The sequence below is a fragment of the Littorina saxatilis genome, linkage group LG1 (assembly GCF_037325665.1).
Source record: "Littorina saxatilis isolate snail1 linkage group LG1, US_GU_Lsax_2.0, whole genome shotgun sequence".
Lineage (NCBI taxonomy): Eukaryota > Metazoa > Mollusca > Gastropoda > Littorinimorpha > Littorinidae > Littorina > Littorina saxatilis.
The window spans coordinates 30,638,796-30,655,380 of record NC_090245.1 but is presented as its reverse complement, the minus strand read 5'-3'; the positions used below and the strand labels follow the sequence as shown (position 1 = coordinate 30,655,380).

The following is a 16,585-nucleotide window of genomic DNA, read 5'->3' as shown; positions in this document are numbered from 1 at the left end:
GTGTGTAGAGCGATTCAGAGTAAACTACTGGACTGATCTTTATGAAATGTTACATGAAAGTTTCTGGGTATGATATCCCCAGACGTTTTTTTCAGTTTTTTCAATAAATGTCTTTGATGACGTCATATCCGGCATTTTGTAAAAGTTGAGGCAGCACTGTCACACCCTCATTTTTCAATCAAAGTGATTGAAATTTTGGCCAAGCAATCTTCCACAAAGGCCGGACTTTGGTATTGCATTTCAGCTTGGAGGCTTAGAAATTAATTAATGACTTTGGTCATTAAAAATCTAAAAATTGTAATTAAAATTATTTTTTCATCAAACGATCCAAAATTACGTTTATCGTATTCTTCATCATTTTCTGATTCCAAAAACATATAAATATGTTATATTCGGATTAAAAACAAGCTCTGAAAATTAGAAATATAAAAATTATGATTAAAATAAAATTTTCGAAATCGATTTAAAAACAATTTCATCTTATTTCTTGTCCGTTCCTGATTCCAAAAACATATAGATATGATAGTTATGTTTGGATTAAAAACACGTTCAGAGAGTTAAAAAGAATAGAGATATAGAAAAGCGTGCTATCCTCATAAGCGCAACCGCTACCGGGCTTTTCTGGATTGTTAATTTCACTGCCTTTGCCACGAGCGGTGGACAGACGATGCTACGAGTGTACGGTCTTGCGGAAAAAAATGCAATGCGTTCAGTTTCATTCTGTGAGTTCGACTGAGCTTGACTAAATGTTGTATTTTCGCATTACGCGACTTGTTTAAAGGTCCCTTCAACCTTGTTTGCTAGGCGGCACTTACTCAAGTTTGTTTCCTTTCTATGTTTTCAAGGAGCTGTTTTCATCTTCGAAACTATTTCCATTTAGGTCCACCGCAGTAAAATGACCAGCACTCTAGAAAGCTCATGTCTTTTGACACTTCATATCTTATTAACATTCATCTTAATCTCCTTGTCGCGGGGGATGTCCAGGAATAAAACCTTCAGAGAATCTGCGCTTTAGTGTTTGTCACGACATGTTTTTACATTTAGTCAAGTTTTGACTAAATGTTTTAACATAGAGGGGGGAATCGAGACGAGGGTCGTGGTGTATGTGTGTGTATGTGTGTGTGTGTGTGTGTGTGTGTGTGTGTGTGTCTCTGTGTGTGTGTATGTGTGTGTGTGTGTGTGTGTGTGTGTAGAGCGATTCAGAGTAAACTACTGGACCGATCTTTATGCAATTTTTCATGAGAATTCCTGGGTATGATATCCCCAGACGTTTTTTTCATTTTTTCGATAAATGTATTTGATGACGTCATATCCGGCATTTTGTAAAAGTTGAGGCGGCACTGTCACACCCTCATTTTTCAATCAAATTGATCGAAATTTTGGCCAAGCAATCTTCGACGAAGGCCGGACTTTGGGATTGCATTTCAGGTTGGAAGCTTAAAAATTAAATAATGACTTTGGTCATTAAAAATCTGAAAATTGTAATTATAATTATGTTTTTATAAAACGATCCAAAATTACGTTTATCGTATTCTTCATCATTTTCTGATTCAAAAAACATATAAATATGTTTATGTTATATTCGGATTAAAAACAAGCTCTGAAAATTAAAAATATAAAAATTATGACTAAAATTAAATTTCCGAAATCGATTTAAAAACAATTTCATCTTATTCCTAGTCCGTTCCTGATTCCAAAAACATATAGATATGATATGTTTGGATTAAAAACACGTTCAGAGAGTTAAAACGAATAGAGATATAGAAAAGCGTGCTATCCTCTTCAGCGCAACCGCTACCGCGCTTTTCTGGATTGTTAATTTCACTGCCTTTGCCACGAGCGGTGGACAGACGATGCTACGAGTGTACGGTCTTGCGGAAAAAATGCAATGCGTTCAGTTTCATTCTGTGAGTTCGACTGAGCTTGACTAAATGTTGTATTTTCGCCTTGTAACGCGACTTGTCTTTACATCCACACACACGGTAAAGCCTGTCTTTAACTGGGCGAAGTCGACTAGGTGAAGAACTCTTCGCGAAGCTGGCCGCACGAAGCTTTAGCACTGAGTTTTCGGTAAAAAAAAAGACTTCGCGAAGTCTTCTTTGGACTCAAGTAAGAACCGCCTTTGGGAAGTGTTCAATGGTCGTTTACACGGGGAGGTAGACACCTTTAATGGAGAGCTTGGAAAGGGGAGGGAAGTGTTCAATGGTCGTTCACACGGGGAGGTAGACACCTTTAATGGAGAGGTTGGAAAGGGGAGGGAATGTTTGCCCTTCAACTTCGCACTTTATTCCCCGAGGGTGTCTGACTGCGATCGCAGAGCCAGAGACGGGTCGGTTTACCCAACCTGAGACAAATCGTAGTCCAACATTGTCACACTGTCTGAGCTCTGTCCTAAAACATCGCAGCATGAGCCGACAAACACATTTTAAAGACACATGACAAGATCGGTAGATACAAAAACAACTTGGACACATAAAGTCCAAACCAAGGCGTGGCCGATTTAGAACACAAATAATGTTTCACAGTCACGAGAATACAACGATAAGTGGAAATGGTAACAGGCTTGGATCAACACAGCCATAGCTAAACAAAAAACAAATAAAACCACAACAAACAAGAAGAGCAAACGCTCGATCGAGTCACTTTCGCAGTTCTGAATATTATATGAGGCATCAGATGGACAGGAAGAAATTGCTATTCACAACACAATGAGTCACGTTCACATAAAATTTGAGCCCGGTCACTTTTATAGTTTCCGAGAAAAGCCCAACGTTAAGTTGTGTGTTGCCGAACAGAAAAGGCTAGTTATCTCCCTTGTTTTTCTGATAACGTTCGTAAAAGGCTACAGATGTAAATACTTTGATGTAAAGAATAATCCTACAAAGTTTCAATCACATCCGATGAACTTTGTCAAAGATATAAAATGTCTAATTTTTCCTTTGACGCTGACCTGTGACCTTGAAAAAGGTCAAAGGTCAACGAAACCATCGTTAAAGTGTAGAGGTCATTGGAGGTCACGACTAAACAAAATATGAGCCCGATCGCTTTGATAGTTTCCGAGAAAAGATATAAAATGTCTAATTTTTCCTTTGACGCTGACCTGTGACCTTGAAAAAGGTCAAAGGTCAACGAAACCATCGTTAAAGTGTAGAGGTCATTGGAGGTCACGACTAAACAAAATATGAGCCCGATCGCTTTGATAGTTTCCGAGAAAAGTCCAACGTTAAGGTGGTGTCTACGGACGGCCGGCCGGCCGGGTCACTTTTTCTCAAGTGACTCAACAAAACCTTCACGCGACAAATCACTTTTACAGTATTTAAACGAGTACTAACAGAGAATGGAGGAGGTTTTGATTTTCCCAATTGGCTATTTGTTAAGGTATCTTTTACTCTCTTTTTGCTCTGCTGAGAGATTTTTATTATCTCGGAAGAAGGTCTCTGGTGACTTTCAGTTGTTTCTTTCACATCTTTGATCTGTTATATATATATATTTACACCCCCGGTATAGGGGTGTGTTTACACCCCCGGTATAGGGGTGTGTATAGGTTTCGCTCGATGTGTTTGTTTGTTTGTGTTCGCATATAGATCTCAAGAATGAACGGACCGATCGTCACCAAACTTGGTGAACAGGTTCTATACATTCCTGAGACGGTCCTTACAAAAATTGGGACCAGTCAAACACACGGTTAGGGAGTTATTGGTGGATTAAGATTCTACAAGGACTTATAGAGGCACATGTGTTTGTTTGTTTGTGTTCGCATATAGATCTCAAGAATGAACGGACCGATCGTCACCAAACTTGGTGAACAGGTTCTATACATTCCTGAGAGTCAAACACACGGTTAGGGAGTTATTGGTGGATTAAGATTCTACAAGGACTTATAGAGGCACATATTAATGGTCAAAGGGAAATAACCTTCTCAGTTGGTGGCAGTGAGAATGGTTATTTCTCTTTGACCAACGGGGGTGTTTTTCCTACCTCCTCGGAGGAATTTCTTGTTATTATATACTTTGGCATACTTAGTTAAAGAAAACCAAAGCCAAACACCACTGCGTGGATAACATTGTACACACTTTTACAAGACAAACCATTGAGTTTGTCGTTACGATAAACTTACACAAAGGTAGTGTCAAAACATTGCGTTAATTAATTGGCGATATATAGACGGGCGCAATGGCCGAGTGGATAAGACGCCGGCCTGGTAAGCGGACGGTGGATTCAGTGTTCAACCATGGCCGCGCCTGGTGGGTAAAGGGTGGAGATTGTTCCGATCTCCCGGGTCAACTTATGTGCAGACCTGCCAGTGCCTTATCCCCCTCCGTGTGTACACACACGCTAAAGAGCGCACGGAAAATATCCTCAAATCCATTTCAGAGTTCCGTGGGTCATAGAAACACGAAAAAAACCCAACATGAATCCTCAGAAATCGGCGTATGGATGCCGAAATGGCGGGGTAAAAACGGTCATACTTGTAAAAACCCACTCGTGCAAAAACATTTAAGTGAACGTGAGACTTTCAGTTCACAAGGAAGAAGAAATCGATGATATTGTACACTAGATACAAATGTTTGCCTAGCCATCACTAAGTGCGACATTACAGTGTTTGATCTAAGTCCAAAAACACTGTATCGCTTGGCTATAGTAAGCTTTCAAAGACATACATGTATGTCTTCCTCATACCTCATATACATATATATATATGCACTGGCAGGAAAAGCCAATCTCTCTCTCTCTCTCTCTCTCTCTCTCTCTCTCTCTCTCTCTCTCTCTCTCTCTCTCTCTCTCTCTCTCTCTCTCTCTCTCTCTCTTCCCCCCCCTCTCGCATGGTGTATAACTTTAAGACTTAAAGTACTGCTTACGGACAAGTGCTACTGACCAAACTCTCATCAACAAAGGCACTAGATCACCCACAAAAACCTTTCACAGACGGGATTTGTTCAGGAGCACACCGTTAAAGTCTACACCAAAGTGGTGCAGACCTATTGTGTCAGACAAGGAAGACTAACTATGCCATATTTACAAAAAAGACTAATCGTCGAAGCCGCTACATTTAGGATACGGGCAACATGGCCAAAATCCCTCAGCTCCTTTCTGGCAAATGGCTTCGGAATCCCTGAGGGGGATCTCCAAAGTGCGCTCAAGTCCAAAATAGATTGATGGTAAACTTGCGTTTGGGCAGGAAGAAAGTAAGCAGAATTTACGAGTCCATAGGGGATTGACTTAATCGATCGCATCGTTTCAAGGACCGTACTGCCTAGATTTCCGCGTTTGTGACGATAAGTTGAAGTTTATGCCGAAGTCTTCCACTGTTAATAGATCATTCGTCTTCCTGTTCCACGGGGAGGGAAGGCAGGGGAGCGGACTTTTACCGTCGATCATTCGAACAAATACTTTCTGCGGGTTGCTTTTGGAAGGTAGAAACACATAATGATAGGCTTCCAATCGAAAGTTCGAGGTGATGATTGCGGACCGACGCCCGACCAACGCCTTATTGAAGCCCGATGGAGTAAAGAAAAAGACGCACAAATGCAATGCACGTGTATTAGATACTAGAATGAATACCCGCTTCGCCGGGTAGCCGGCTTCGCCGGGAAGAAGTACTTAGAGCCGTACGACGGCTTCGCCGGGTCCGAACAATGGACCCGCCAAGCTTAGGTCCCTCCCAGATTCGTGGAATGGGAACAGCACGAAAATGATTCAGTGGCCATAATGCCATTCCTGACCATATCGAGTCCCATCCTTGTCGACGAATGTAACCGTGTTAATCACCTTTGGAGGCGAACTCCACTCAAACAGGACTGAGCAAGTTATGGCTTCTCAAAGGAAGGCCAGTACATAAAATTACACAAAAGCCGCCAGACCACATCACAAACAGAACTGAAGAATGCACAGGTGTTGCTTACATAGAGACACACACACTCACACACACACACACAAAAACACAGAGAAGCCGTATCTATAGAGAGATAGATGACAGTGTATTTTTCGCGTGGCTATAAATTGATTCGACCTTTGCACTTTTACAGTGAGGATAATTTACGGGTCCAATTTACGTTCTGTACACTGCGTTGACCTTCTAAAAATAGTAACGCCGGGAATATCCGAAGACGCTCAGCGCAGTGGACAGCGCAGTGTAGTAACTTACAACTGAACGGGAAAGCCACACGAAGGAAGGGAGATAAACGCCAAACACTGGAGAAGATAAGGAAGAGTTACTTATAATGGTGAAATGAACACAAAAACGAAAATGAGTTCAGCGCTGCGCGCTGAGAGCACGTGTTGAAATATCTCATCGATGATATTGTGTCCGGGGTGTAGCTGAATACGGTGTCCAAATTTGAAAAAGATCCACCGAGAACTTTGGCGTTGTGATGTGGTGTAGCGGCTATGGTGTGTCGGTATGGGGGCCCGGGTCGCTGAGGTGGAACCAAAATAGCTGAGGTGGAACCAAAATCGGTTCAGCGCTGCGCGCTGAGAGCACGTGTTGAAATATCGACCAGGTTGTGTCCTGTACCGGGTCAACCTGAATATGCCCACCAAATTTGAAGCAGATCCATCGAGAACTTTGGCCGTGCATCGCGCACAGACAGATACACACACACACACAGACACACAGACACACAGACTCTAGTCGTATATATATATAGATCTGTTGCGTTTTATGGTAAAATGAATTTTTTTCCCCATTGTTTGGTATTCTTTTTTTTCTTTGTTTCCTATCAAAACGCATAATCAGCTCCCATTTCACAGAACCGGACATAACAGATCATATAAATCGTAAGTAAAGAGCTGTATTTCCATTTTCTATATTATCATACCAACCACAATTACCTCAATTCAGCACCTCAAGCCCAACAGACCCAACGTCAGCCATGCCCGTTTAAAAGCATACTTAAAACTTTCACGATGCTAATTAAAGTCTAACCGCAGGGACCGTCCGCCATTACAGGGGAGAGAATGCTAGTCTCCCAGAGTACCGTCCCCTGTAATTGCGTCCTGTTGGCGTGTGTACCTTGCGTGACGCAGGGAGATTTCGCTGAGCAGTAAGAAAAGTTTATGTGTCTGTGAGATCGGGAGGGATTGTAAGGGGCAGTGTAGTAGCGGCCTAAGTGGGAGGAGGGTCTCGCAAACAGGGCAGTTTGCAGGGCAAAACACGGACAAAAGCGGGGACGACGCTCACGAAAGTCAACTATAAAGACGTCATTGCAAAGTAGTATTTTGTTTCTGTCGAGTCTCGAGTATTCTTCTCTCGTCGCTTAATTCCGACACCTTTAGACTTTAAATCGCTCAGTCTCTCTGTCTGTCTGTCTGTCTGTCTGTCTGCCTGTCTGTCTCTCTGTCTCTGTCTGTCTGTCTGTCCGTCTGTCTGTCTCTGTGTCTGTCTGTCTGTCTGTCTGCCTGTCTGTCTGTCTGTCTATCAGTCTGTCTGTCTGTCAGTCTCTCTCTCTGTATCTCTCTCTCTGTCTCTGTCTCTCTCTCTCTCTCTCTCTCCAACGCATTCCTTCCTCTCCGTCCAACTCCGCTCTGATTGTTTTCTTGTTTTCTTTTCTTCTCTCCTTTTCGCTGAGACACCCGTTGGCTTTTGGCCTCAAATGTCTATCTTTGTAGCTCTTCTTCAGACACTCTGTCTCTCCATTCTTTCAACTTGTGTTTCCAAAACTGCCCAAAAGACCCGGAAGTCCCCACAATAATCGCGTCTGCTTATCTGAGTACCAAAGACACGTTTAAGAGCACCAAATGTCACTGTCCTTCGGTTTTCTAGGCGTAGGAGTATATTTCAAGCCGTCTCTCTGCCTCCTACTATGCCACCCGCCACCTCTGCCAATCTCCCTTTTACTTAAACTGTCAGCTATTTTGTATGGCTGTGTCTAAGATTCCAGACTAGACTACTGTCTTTAGGTACATAATTCCCTCCCTCCCTCCCTCACCCCCTATCCTCTCACAATCAATTCTCACACGAGAGCTTGCCATGCCGCAGGAGGAACAACACAGACTGATCGTTTTTCTATCTTCCGAGATTTGCTTGCGAAACTGGACGTGAATTTACAAAATATGTCACGCAAAAACTGATGCAGGCAAAACCCTTGCATTACCCATACGGAATAAATAATTATGTGATCAAGTTGTCATTTCTAAAAAAAAATATTCATGCCAAACACGAAGGGAAAAAAGCAAGCACAAAATCAGGCACGTGCAGCGCATATTGACAAAGCGCTAGTGCTCGCGTTCAAAACACAACTATGTAGACAGACAGACAGACAGACAGACAGACAGACAATCTCTCTCTCTCTCTCTCTCTCTCTCTCTCTCTCTCTCTCTCTCTCTCTCTCTCTCTCTCTCCTTCGTTCACTCAACCCACGCCACTTTCACTCACCTTAGAGTTGGAGTACATGTCCTTCTCCTTGTACTGCTCCGCCAGCTGCAGCTTGAAGAGGATGAGGTCATCGTCCGACTCTCGCCCCAGCTCGGGGGTACCCGTCTCCTCCACCCCGTGACCTTTCACCGCATCGTATCCACCCCACGAACCCTTGTCCTTCCCCATAGCATTGCCCACACCCCCATTACCACCACCTCCACGCCCAACTCCTCCCCCACCTCCTCCTCCTCCCCCTCCTCCACCACCGCCTCCGTTACTGCCTCCGCCGCTAAGGCTGGATCCGGAGCCTTTGACTTCACGAAGGTGGTAGGCGGCTTTGGACTCGGGAGGAAGGCCGTGGTGGTGGTGGTGGTGGTGACGACGCTCGCGACGATCCGTGTGACGCAGGCGGAGGAGGATGGCGACGACACAGGCGGTAGTGAGGACAGTCAGGCAGACGAGGACGACGACGATGATGACATGGTCTTCAATCTCCTGCCCCGAGGCGAGCATCGTAGCGTTCTCAGCCACTACCACAACAGAGAGAGTTGCAATCGCAGATCTGGCTCCTCCGACACCGCGGTCTCTAGCCAGCAGCACCAGCCTGTACGTGCCCGAGTCCATCGGCTGGAGGTTCCGGATCGTGGACACGGCTCCTGTAGTCCTATTGATAGTAAACGCCCCGTAGTTGTCCGAGGCGAACCCGAAGTCCACCACGGCGTTGTTGCCAGCGTCCTTATCCTCGACTTTAGCCAGGAAGATGACCGCACGAGCGGGAGTGACAGAGGAGATGTTGACGACGCTGAAGGTGTCGTTGGGCCTCAAGAACCGCGGGGTGTTGTCGTTCTCGTCGGTGATCTCCACAGTGACGCTGAGGATGTTGGTGTTTGGAGGGTCTCCCTGGTCGTTGGCGAGGACAGAGAGGTGGTAGAACTCGCGGGTCTCTCGGTCGAACTTGACCTTGGTCCGGACGATGCCGCTCTTCTCCACCGTGAAGAAGCGGGTGGCGTTGTTGTCCGACAGCAGGTGGTAGGCGATCTTGCCGCTGTCGCCTTCATCCTCGTCGATAGCCTTGATGGTGCCCACCACCGTGTCCCTGGGCTGGTTCTCCGCCACCTTGGTGATATACATAATAACACTGATCATTGATCATCATAAGCAGCATCAAAACATCATGGCATTTCTATGGAAAACACCTGACTATAGTTCTATAATCAACAACCACCACGAAACACGTACAATACATAGTGTTGTGTTGTGCAGTGTGGTGTATGGTGTTGTATCTTCTTGTGTTTTATTGATTTACATTATACTTTATTTTGTTGTGTTGAATTGACTTGCATCACATTGCGTTTCTATTGCACTGCATCGCATTGTATTGTAATTGTAATTGCTATTGCTATTGCTATTGTAATTGCTATTGCTATTGCTATTGTATTGCATTGTATTGTATTGTATTGTATTGTATTGTATTGCATTGTATTGTATTGCATTGCATTGCATTGCATTGCATTGCATTGCATTGCATTGCATTGTATTGCATTGCATTGTATTCATAATTCCTCGTTTGCGAAGTCAAGCTAAGAAAGGTTAGTTGGTTATTGTTTTCTTTTTATCGTACCTATTACAACCTAAATGGCTATCCGGGACCGATGCAACTAAAAACTAATTTCGTTTAAAGTCTATCACAGTTCTAGCCAAGAGAGAAAAGACGTTTTATCATCGTATTTTGTCACCTTAATAGTGTATCCGACAGGAAGCGAGGGCTTGCGGTCATTGATGTCCACTATGTCAAAGATGACCCTGGCAGTGGCCGAGTTCTGGGGAACCCCGTGGTCCTCGGCCACTACGATGAAGTCCAGGACCTTGTACACCTCCCGGTCAAACGATGCCCTGGCCACGATGTCTCCGTTCTCCACAACCTGCAGTGTGGATAATACTCAACATGAGTACATGTCATATCACCACTGAAAGCTTGTTCTCCACAAATCGCAGTGTCAATAATACTCAACATAAGTACAGGTGAGGTCATATCACCACTGAAAGCTCGTTCTCCACAAATTGCAGTGTCAACAATACTCAACATTAGTACAGGTCATATCACCACTGAAAGCTCGTTCTCCACAAATTGCAGTGTCAATGATACTCAACATAAGTACAGGTCACATCCCCGCTGAAGGCTCGTCCTCCACAAATTGCAGTGTCAATAATACTCAACATACGTACAGGTCATATCCCCGCTGAAGGCTCGTCCTCCACAAATTGCAGTGTCAATAATACTCAACATAAGTACAGGTCATATCCCCGCTGAAGGCTCGTTTGTATTACAGCCTTCTTTGATTTAGCGAGCCTGAAGCTGACTTGGCGCAGCGAGCTTCGTATACATCTCGAAGTCGACTTTGTCAATTAATATCAGCCTATATTGCTAGTTCATATGTAACGTGGATTTCCATTGGTCAATTGGGCAAAACTGAGCTCATTGTAAAATTGATATCGACGACATTTCCGTCGATATCAGTTTTAAGAACAAACAAATATATATATGAAAATGTAATGATCCCAGAATTTAGTTGAGCAAGTGACTAAAGACCTTTTGAAAGAAAAGACATTTTGAAATACTGAAAAATACAAGAACAGAGTGAACAAAAAGAAATAATAATCAGAGGGAGGGATATGGTTCTAACAGCCAAAACTGAGACAAATACTTTTGTAATTTCTTTACAGTAAATACAAAATGTCCAGAGAATTAGCAATATATCTAACATTGACTGACTGTGTTCTGCTATTGGTCTGTTTCGACAGTGATATAAAAATCTCGACCTTTAAGTCTCGATTTTGATATCACTGTCTCAACAGACCATAGCAGAAGATATCATCACACAGTCCGTCAATATTGGCCCGGGTATTACATTTCAGTTAAAACAGTACAGAAGCGTACGAAAAACGGCACTCCTGACTGCAAAGGCACTGCTGAGACATAGATTTACCTAATGTCATAGCTGGAAATATAACTTTCATAAAACATACGCGAAACAAAGGACTCTGAAGTGATCTTTCTTAAACAATGAAAGTTTGGGTTACAAAATCTTCATGGGTGGATTATGTCGGAATCAAGTTTGCACAGGTCTAGATAGATCAAGAGTCTGCATGCCCCTAGCCTCGACAAGAAAGCGGCAAAAACCTCCAGTGTGCCTGGATATGTCTAGTTATAATACAATACATAGTTTTTACTAGAATTACAGAGATTATAAAGAAGCAGCTAAAAGGATGTGTATCAGAATCCACTTACCTGGATGAGTGACGTCATGAAGGAGGAGATGTTGCCGAGACGATACGTGACCCTCCCGTTCTCCCCCATGTCGGCGTCCACCGCGTGGACCCTCATCAGCACCCCGGGCCCCTGCTCCTCCGTCACGTTCCGCCGGTACAGCTTCCGCGAGAAGATGGGCGAGTTGTCGTTGACGTCCTCCACGATCACGCTGAAGGACACTGATGACGTCAGCGATGACGGCCTCCCGAAGTCCCAGCACCTGACGTTGACGTCAAAGCGGTCCCGCTGCTCCCTGTTGAGGGTGCCCACCAGGGTGATCTTGTACTCCTTGTCGACGAGTTTCTGCAGGGCGAAGTTGCCTCCGCTGACGGAGCAGCTCACGATCCCGTTGGTCCCTGAGTCGGTGTCCACGACAATGAAGTGCGCCACGACGTATCCAGTCGGGGCGCTCTCCTTGACCAGAGAAACGTTCCCTCCAGAGATGGTGGTCAGTCGAATGTTGGGGTAGTTGTTGACCGCATCGATGATCTTGACATTGACGACGGCCTGAGCTTTCAGGGGCTTGGTTCCTCGGTCCACCGCCTCTACCACAAGCCGCAGCGTTTTGCCCTGAAGGTGGGTCAAATCCTGCACGGTTCGAATCTCGCCCGTCGTGTCGTGGATGGTGAAGGCGTTAGCGTTGTCGTCCGTCTGACGAGGGCTGAAGCGGTACCGTACCTTGTACAACACGAGTAGACATTGATTAAAGTCGTTATTCACAGCACATCACTTCAAAACATCAATTACCTTGTACAACACGAGTAGACATTGATTAAAGTCGTTATTCACAGCACATCAGTTCAAAACATCAATTGACTGATTCATCTTCAGTGCATAAGAACACAAGTTATTTTTGCAATCTGTCCTTACTACATCTAAAACGCCAACACGAATACGGGAATATATTGCCAAAGATAAGAAAGAGAGACAGAAAACGGCACCTAGTACATCAGTCAGAAGAAAAGAAGTCACACAGACACACACACACACACACACACACACACACACACACACACACACACACACACATGTACACACACACACACACACACACACACACACACACACACACACACACACACACTCACTCACATAACACACCCACACCGCACACACTTGCGCCAGAAAAACGAAGCCAAAATAATGCACAAATAAGCACTGAAGCGGTACGGCCTTATAATCAAATCACAACATACAGATTTTTTTCAAATCGTTATTCACAACCAAGTAGGTCCAGGGAAGAAGAACAGGCCCGAAAGCGTGTTTTTAAAAGGGTACTCTCACAGTGGAAATAAAGTTAAAGCAATGAAATAGGCCAACACGAAAGCAGCATGCACGGCACCTTGGTCACAGAACAGTGGGATATTCACAGCACACTAATATACGACAAACAGAGAAGTCCAATAAATGTTGTCAGATCAACGGACAAAAGCACAAAAGTGCTTACTTCCAAGGGATTTGAATAAAGAAGACAAAAATGAGAGGGGGGGTGGGGGGGGGGGGGGCGGGGAGGGGGGAGGGTTGTTAATTTAGTGAATTTTACACAAGCACTAAAGCGGCTGCACGAGTTTATTTTCAGATTCACAAAGACACGAATAACAAGTCGCGTAAGGCGAAATAACAACATTTAGTCAAGCTGTCGAACGCACTGCATTTTTTCACCAAGACCGCATACTCGTAGTTTTGTCAGTCCACCGCTCGTGGCAAAGGCAGTGAAATCGACAAGCCAGAATAGTGCGGTAATGGTCGCGCTGAGCAGGATAACACGCCGCGTTTCTGTATCTCTATTATGTTTAGTGTACTGAGTTTGTTTTTAATCCAAACATATCATTTCTTATGTTTTTGGAATCAGGGACCGACAAGGAAAAAGATGAAATTGTTTCTAAATCGATTTCGGACAATTAATTTTAATCATAATTTTCATATTTTTAATTTTCAGAGCTTGTTTGTAATCCAAATATAACATAATATTATGTATATGTTTTTGGAATCAGAAAATGACGAAGAATAATATGAAATTGTTTTTGGATCGTTTAAAAAAAATAATTTAATGACAAGTTTCCGATTTTTAATGACCAAATTCATTAATTATTTGTTAAGCCACCAAGCTGAAATGCAATACCAAAGTCCGGCCTTCGTCGAAGATTGCTTTGCCAACATTTCAATCAATTTGATTGAAAAATGAGGGTGTGACAGTGCCGCCTCAACTTTTACAAAATGCCGGATATGACGTCATCAAAGACATTTATCGAAAAAAATGAAAAAAATGTCTGGGGATATCATACCCAGGAACTCTCATGAAAAATGTCATAAATATCGGTCCAGTAGTTTACTCTGAATCGCTCTACACACACACACACACACACACACACACACACACACACACACACACACACACACACACACACACACACACACACACACACACACACACACACATACACACACACACACACAGCACGACCCTCGTCTCGATTCCCCCCTCTATGTTAAAACATTTAGTCAAAACTTGACTAAATGTAAAAAGGCAAACCGTACAGAAATAACACTCCAGTGCATCAGCAGGTAAGGCAAATATATTCATACAGACAAAATTAAAAACTGTGTATCACCCACCTCTCCGTTGAATCCAATGTCTCGATCCGTAGCTCGAACAGTGGCCACCACAGTATCCCGTGGCAACGTTTCATTCACATTCACATTGTACTCGTTCGCCGTGAACTCGGGCGGATTATCGTTCACATCCTCCACCGTAATGTTCAGCGTCAGAACGCCAGTCCTCATGGGGGAGCCGCCATCTTTGGCCAAAATCACCACCTTGTAGAAGTCTCGTTCCTCTCGGTCCAACTCCCGTAAGACCACGAGATTCGGCACGAGACTTCCGTCGAGGTTCGGTGTCACTTCCAGCCTGAACATGGTAGGGTCTTCGGCCACCACGTCGAAGGTTTGAATGGTGTTTTTCCCGATGTCCAAGTCCATGGCAGGGATGATGTCGATGCTTTCTCTGCCGGAGTTCTCTGTCACGGGAACAGACATCGAGTTCTGCGGGAACTGGGGGTCGTTGTCGTTAATGTCCCGGATGTTGACGTTGACCTTGACCGTGACAAAGTAGGCTCCGGCGCTCTGTTGGATGGCTACGTAGACCAGGAGGCGACAGTTTTCCGAGAAGTGACAGAGACTCTCGCGATCAATCCTGGCGGCGGTCATCAGAAGTCCGGTGGTGTTGCCCACAGAGAATAGCGCGCTGTTCGTGTCTGGCTGCGACAACACGCGATACCTAGCAAGAGTGGGGCAAAAGGTTAAGACAGTTTCAGAAACGTGTGCGTATTACAGCTAGGTGCGTCCGAAAAGGCTCTAGGTCTTGTTTTGTATTGAACTCGTAAAGTGGATTATACCCACACACGCATAATACTGGTGCGTCAAAAAAAACAATCTTGTTTTGTACTTGGAAACTTGATTATACGCAAAAGCGCATAATGAAGGTGCGTCATTACAAAGTGAACGTGCTCTAGATCTGGGTTATGATCGAAAGGCAATGTGTGAACAATCCTGCAAAAGGCTGACAATGACCTTCAGTATCAGGAGACAGGCTATGTGTTGTTGTGGCTGCAGTGTTAATGTTGCCTGTCTGAATCTCTCTCTGACACACACACACACACACACACACACACACACACACACACACACACACACACACACACACACACAACGCACGCACGCACGCACGCACGCACGCACACATAAAAACCGAGAAAGACCCACCTGAGAGTCGCGAAGACATCGGTGCCTAGGAGCTGTGAAACATTGGAGTCCCTCGATATGTTCCCCACCAGGGAAGGCACAGGTCCCTCTTCGTACATACTGTAACTCAGCTCCTTGTTCTGAGCGTGGTACAATGGCAAGACACTCAACAGCACCACCATCCTCACGGCGAAGGTCGCAAAATCCCGAAATTCAAACCGCCACATTTTTCGACGGCAAAATGATAGATTCTCAAGAACACAACACTTGAGCTGTACTTCCGGGATTCAAACGAACCTACAGCACGATATTGTCACGGTTAATGATCAAAGGAGCAATACTTCCGAGAGAGATGGGAAGGATTTCTTCATCAGAAATAAGCATTTCCTGCAAATGCGGGGGGAAAAAATTGAGGGCTAGGATTTTACAAAGATCACAAGACTCATACTGCAGACAGCGTTCGCGCTGCTGTGATCAAAAGATCGCGGTATCCGTCGCATCTGGATTGTTGAGAATCATTACCAATATTGCTCTCGGTTCGCTTCCCTGTAAAATCCGCGTAGAGTTGTGGAGTGAAGTAATATCCGTCTGATTCCCCTGCCGCACACATCAACAACTTTTTGGCGATATCTGGATCCACTTCCAAGATACGGAGAATGACAGGTGATGCGGACAAAAATGAAGATTGAGCTCAAGGAAATGAAAATGAAACCCGATTCTAACCTGGGAAAATTAATCACGTTAATGCGAAGAGCTAAAAAGAGTTGAAACGCATCTTTTCCCACCGTTGCAGAAGCACATTTCACAAACATCCATACACGTTGGTGAAATTCCCAGATATGTTGAAGTGTATAAAACTGTAAGCACAATCAAACAGTTTTTGCTTTTCTCATTAAGTCCAAAGCAGTTTCCAACTTTCGAGTCTTTTTCACGACAAAATGATGTCTGTGTTTTCTCTAAGAATTTCGAGATGGACACAAATGTAACAGCTTTTTGTTGTGGATGATGACGATGATGCTGATTATGAATTCAACACCAAAGTACACGTATATAGACCACAAAAAGCGTATTCCCGGTGGTCTTCAAACAAATTTCTTCCAGTGTGGAGTCAAATTACCACCAGATATGAACATTAAGAAACTGTAAGTGATGTGGGCGAGAAACTGACAACTTCGCAA

The 16,585-nt window shown here is 44.2% G+C and overlaps 1 protein-coding gene across 1 annotated transcript in view; it reads right to left on the bottom strand.

Moving 5' to 3' along the window:
- The window catches only part of LOC138971751 (protocadherin gamma-A12-like), a 63,611-nt gene extending 48,022 nt beyond the window's left edge, over positions 1-15,589 (bottom strand). Inside the window, exons 1-5 of the mRNA XM_070344580.1 lie at positions 15,429-15,589; positions 14,283-14,943; positions 11,646-12,344; positions 10,093-10,278; positions 8,375-9,472 (exon numbers count right to left, since the gene is read on the bottom strand). Of these exons, the coding sequence (XP_070200681.1) occupies positions 8,375-9,472; positions 10,093-10,278; positions 11,646-12,344; positions 14,283-14,943; positions 15,429-15,589 (2,805 nt within the window). The remainder of the gene's footprint in view (positions 1-8,374; positions 9,473-10,092; positions 10,279-11,645; positions 12,345-14,282; positions 14,944-15,428) is intronic.
- Between the last annotated feature and the right edge of the window lie 996 nt (positions 15,590-16,585).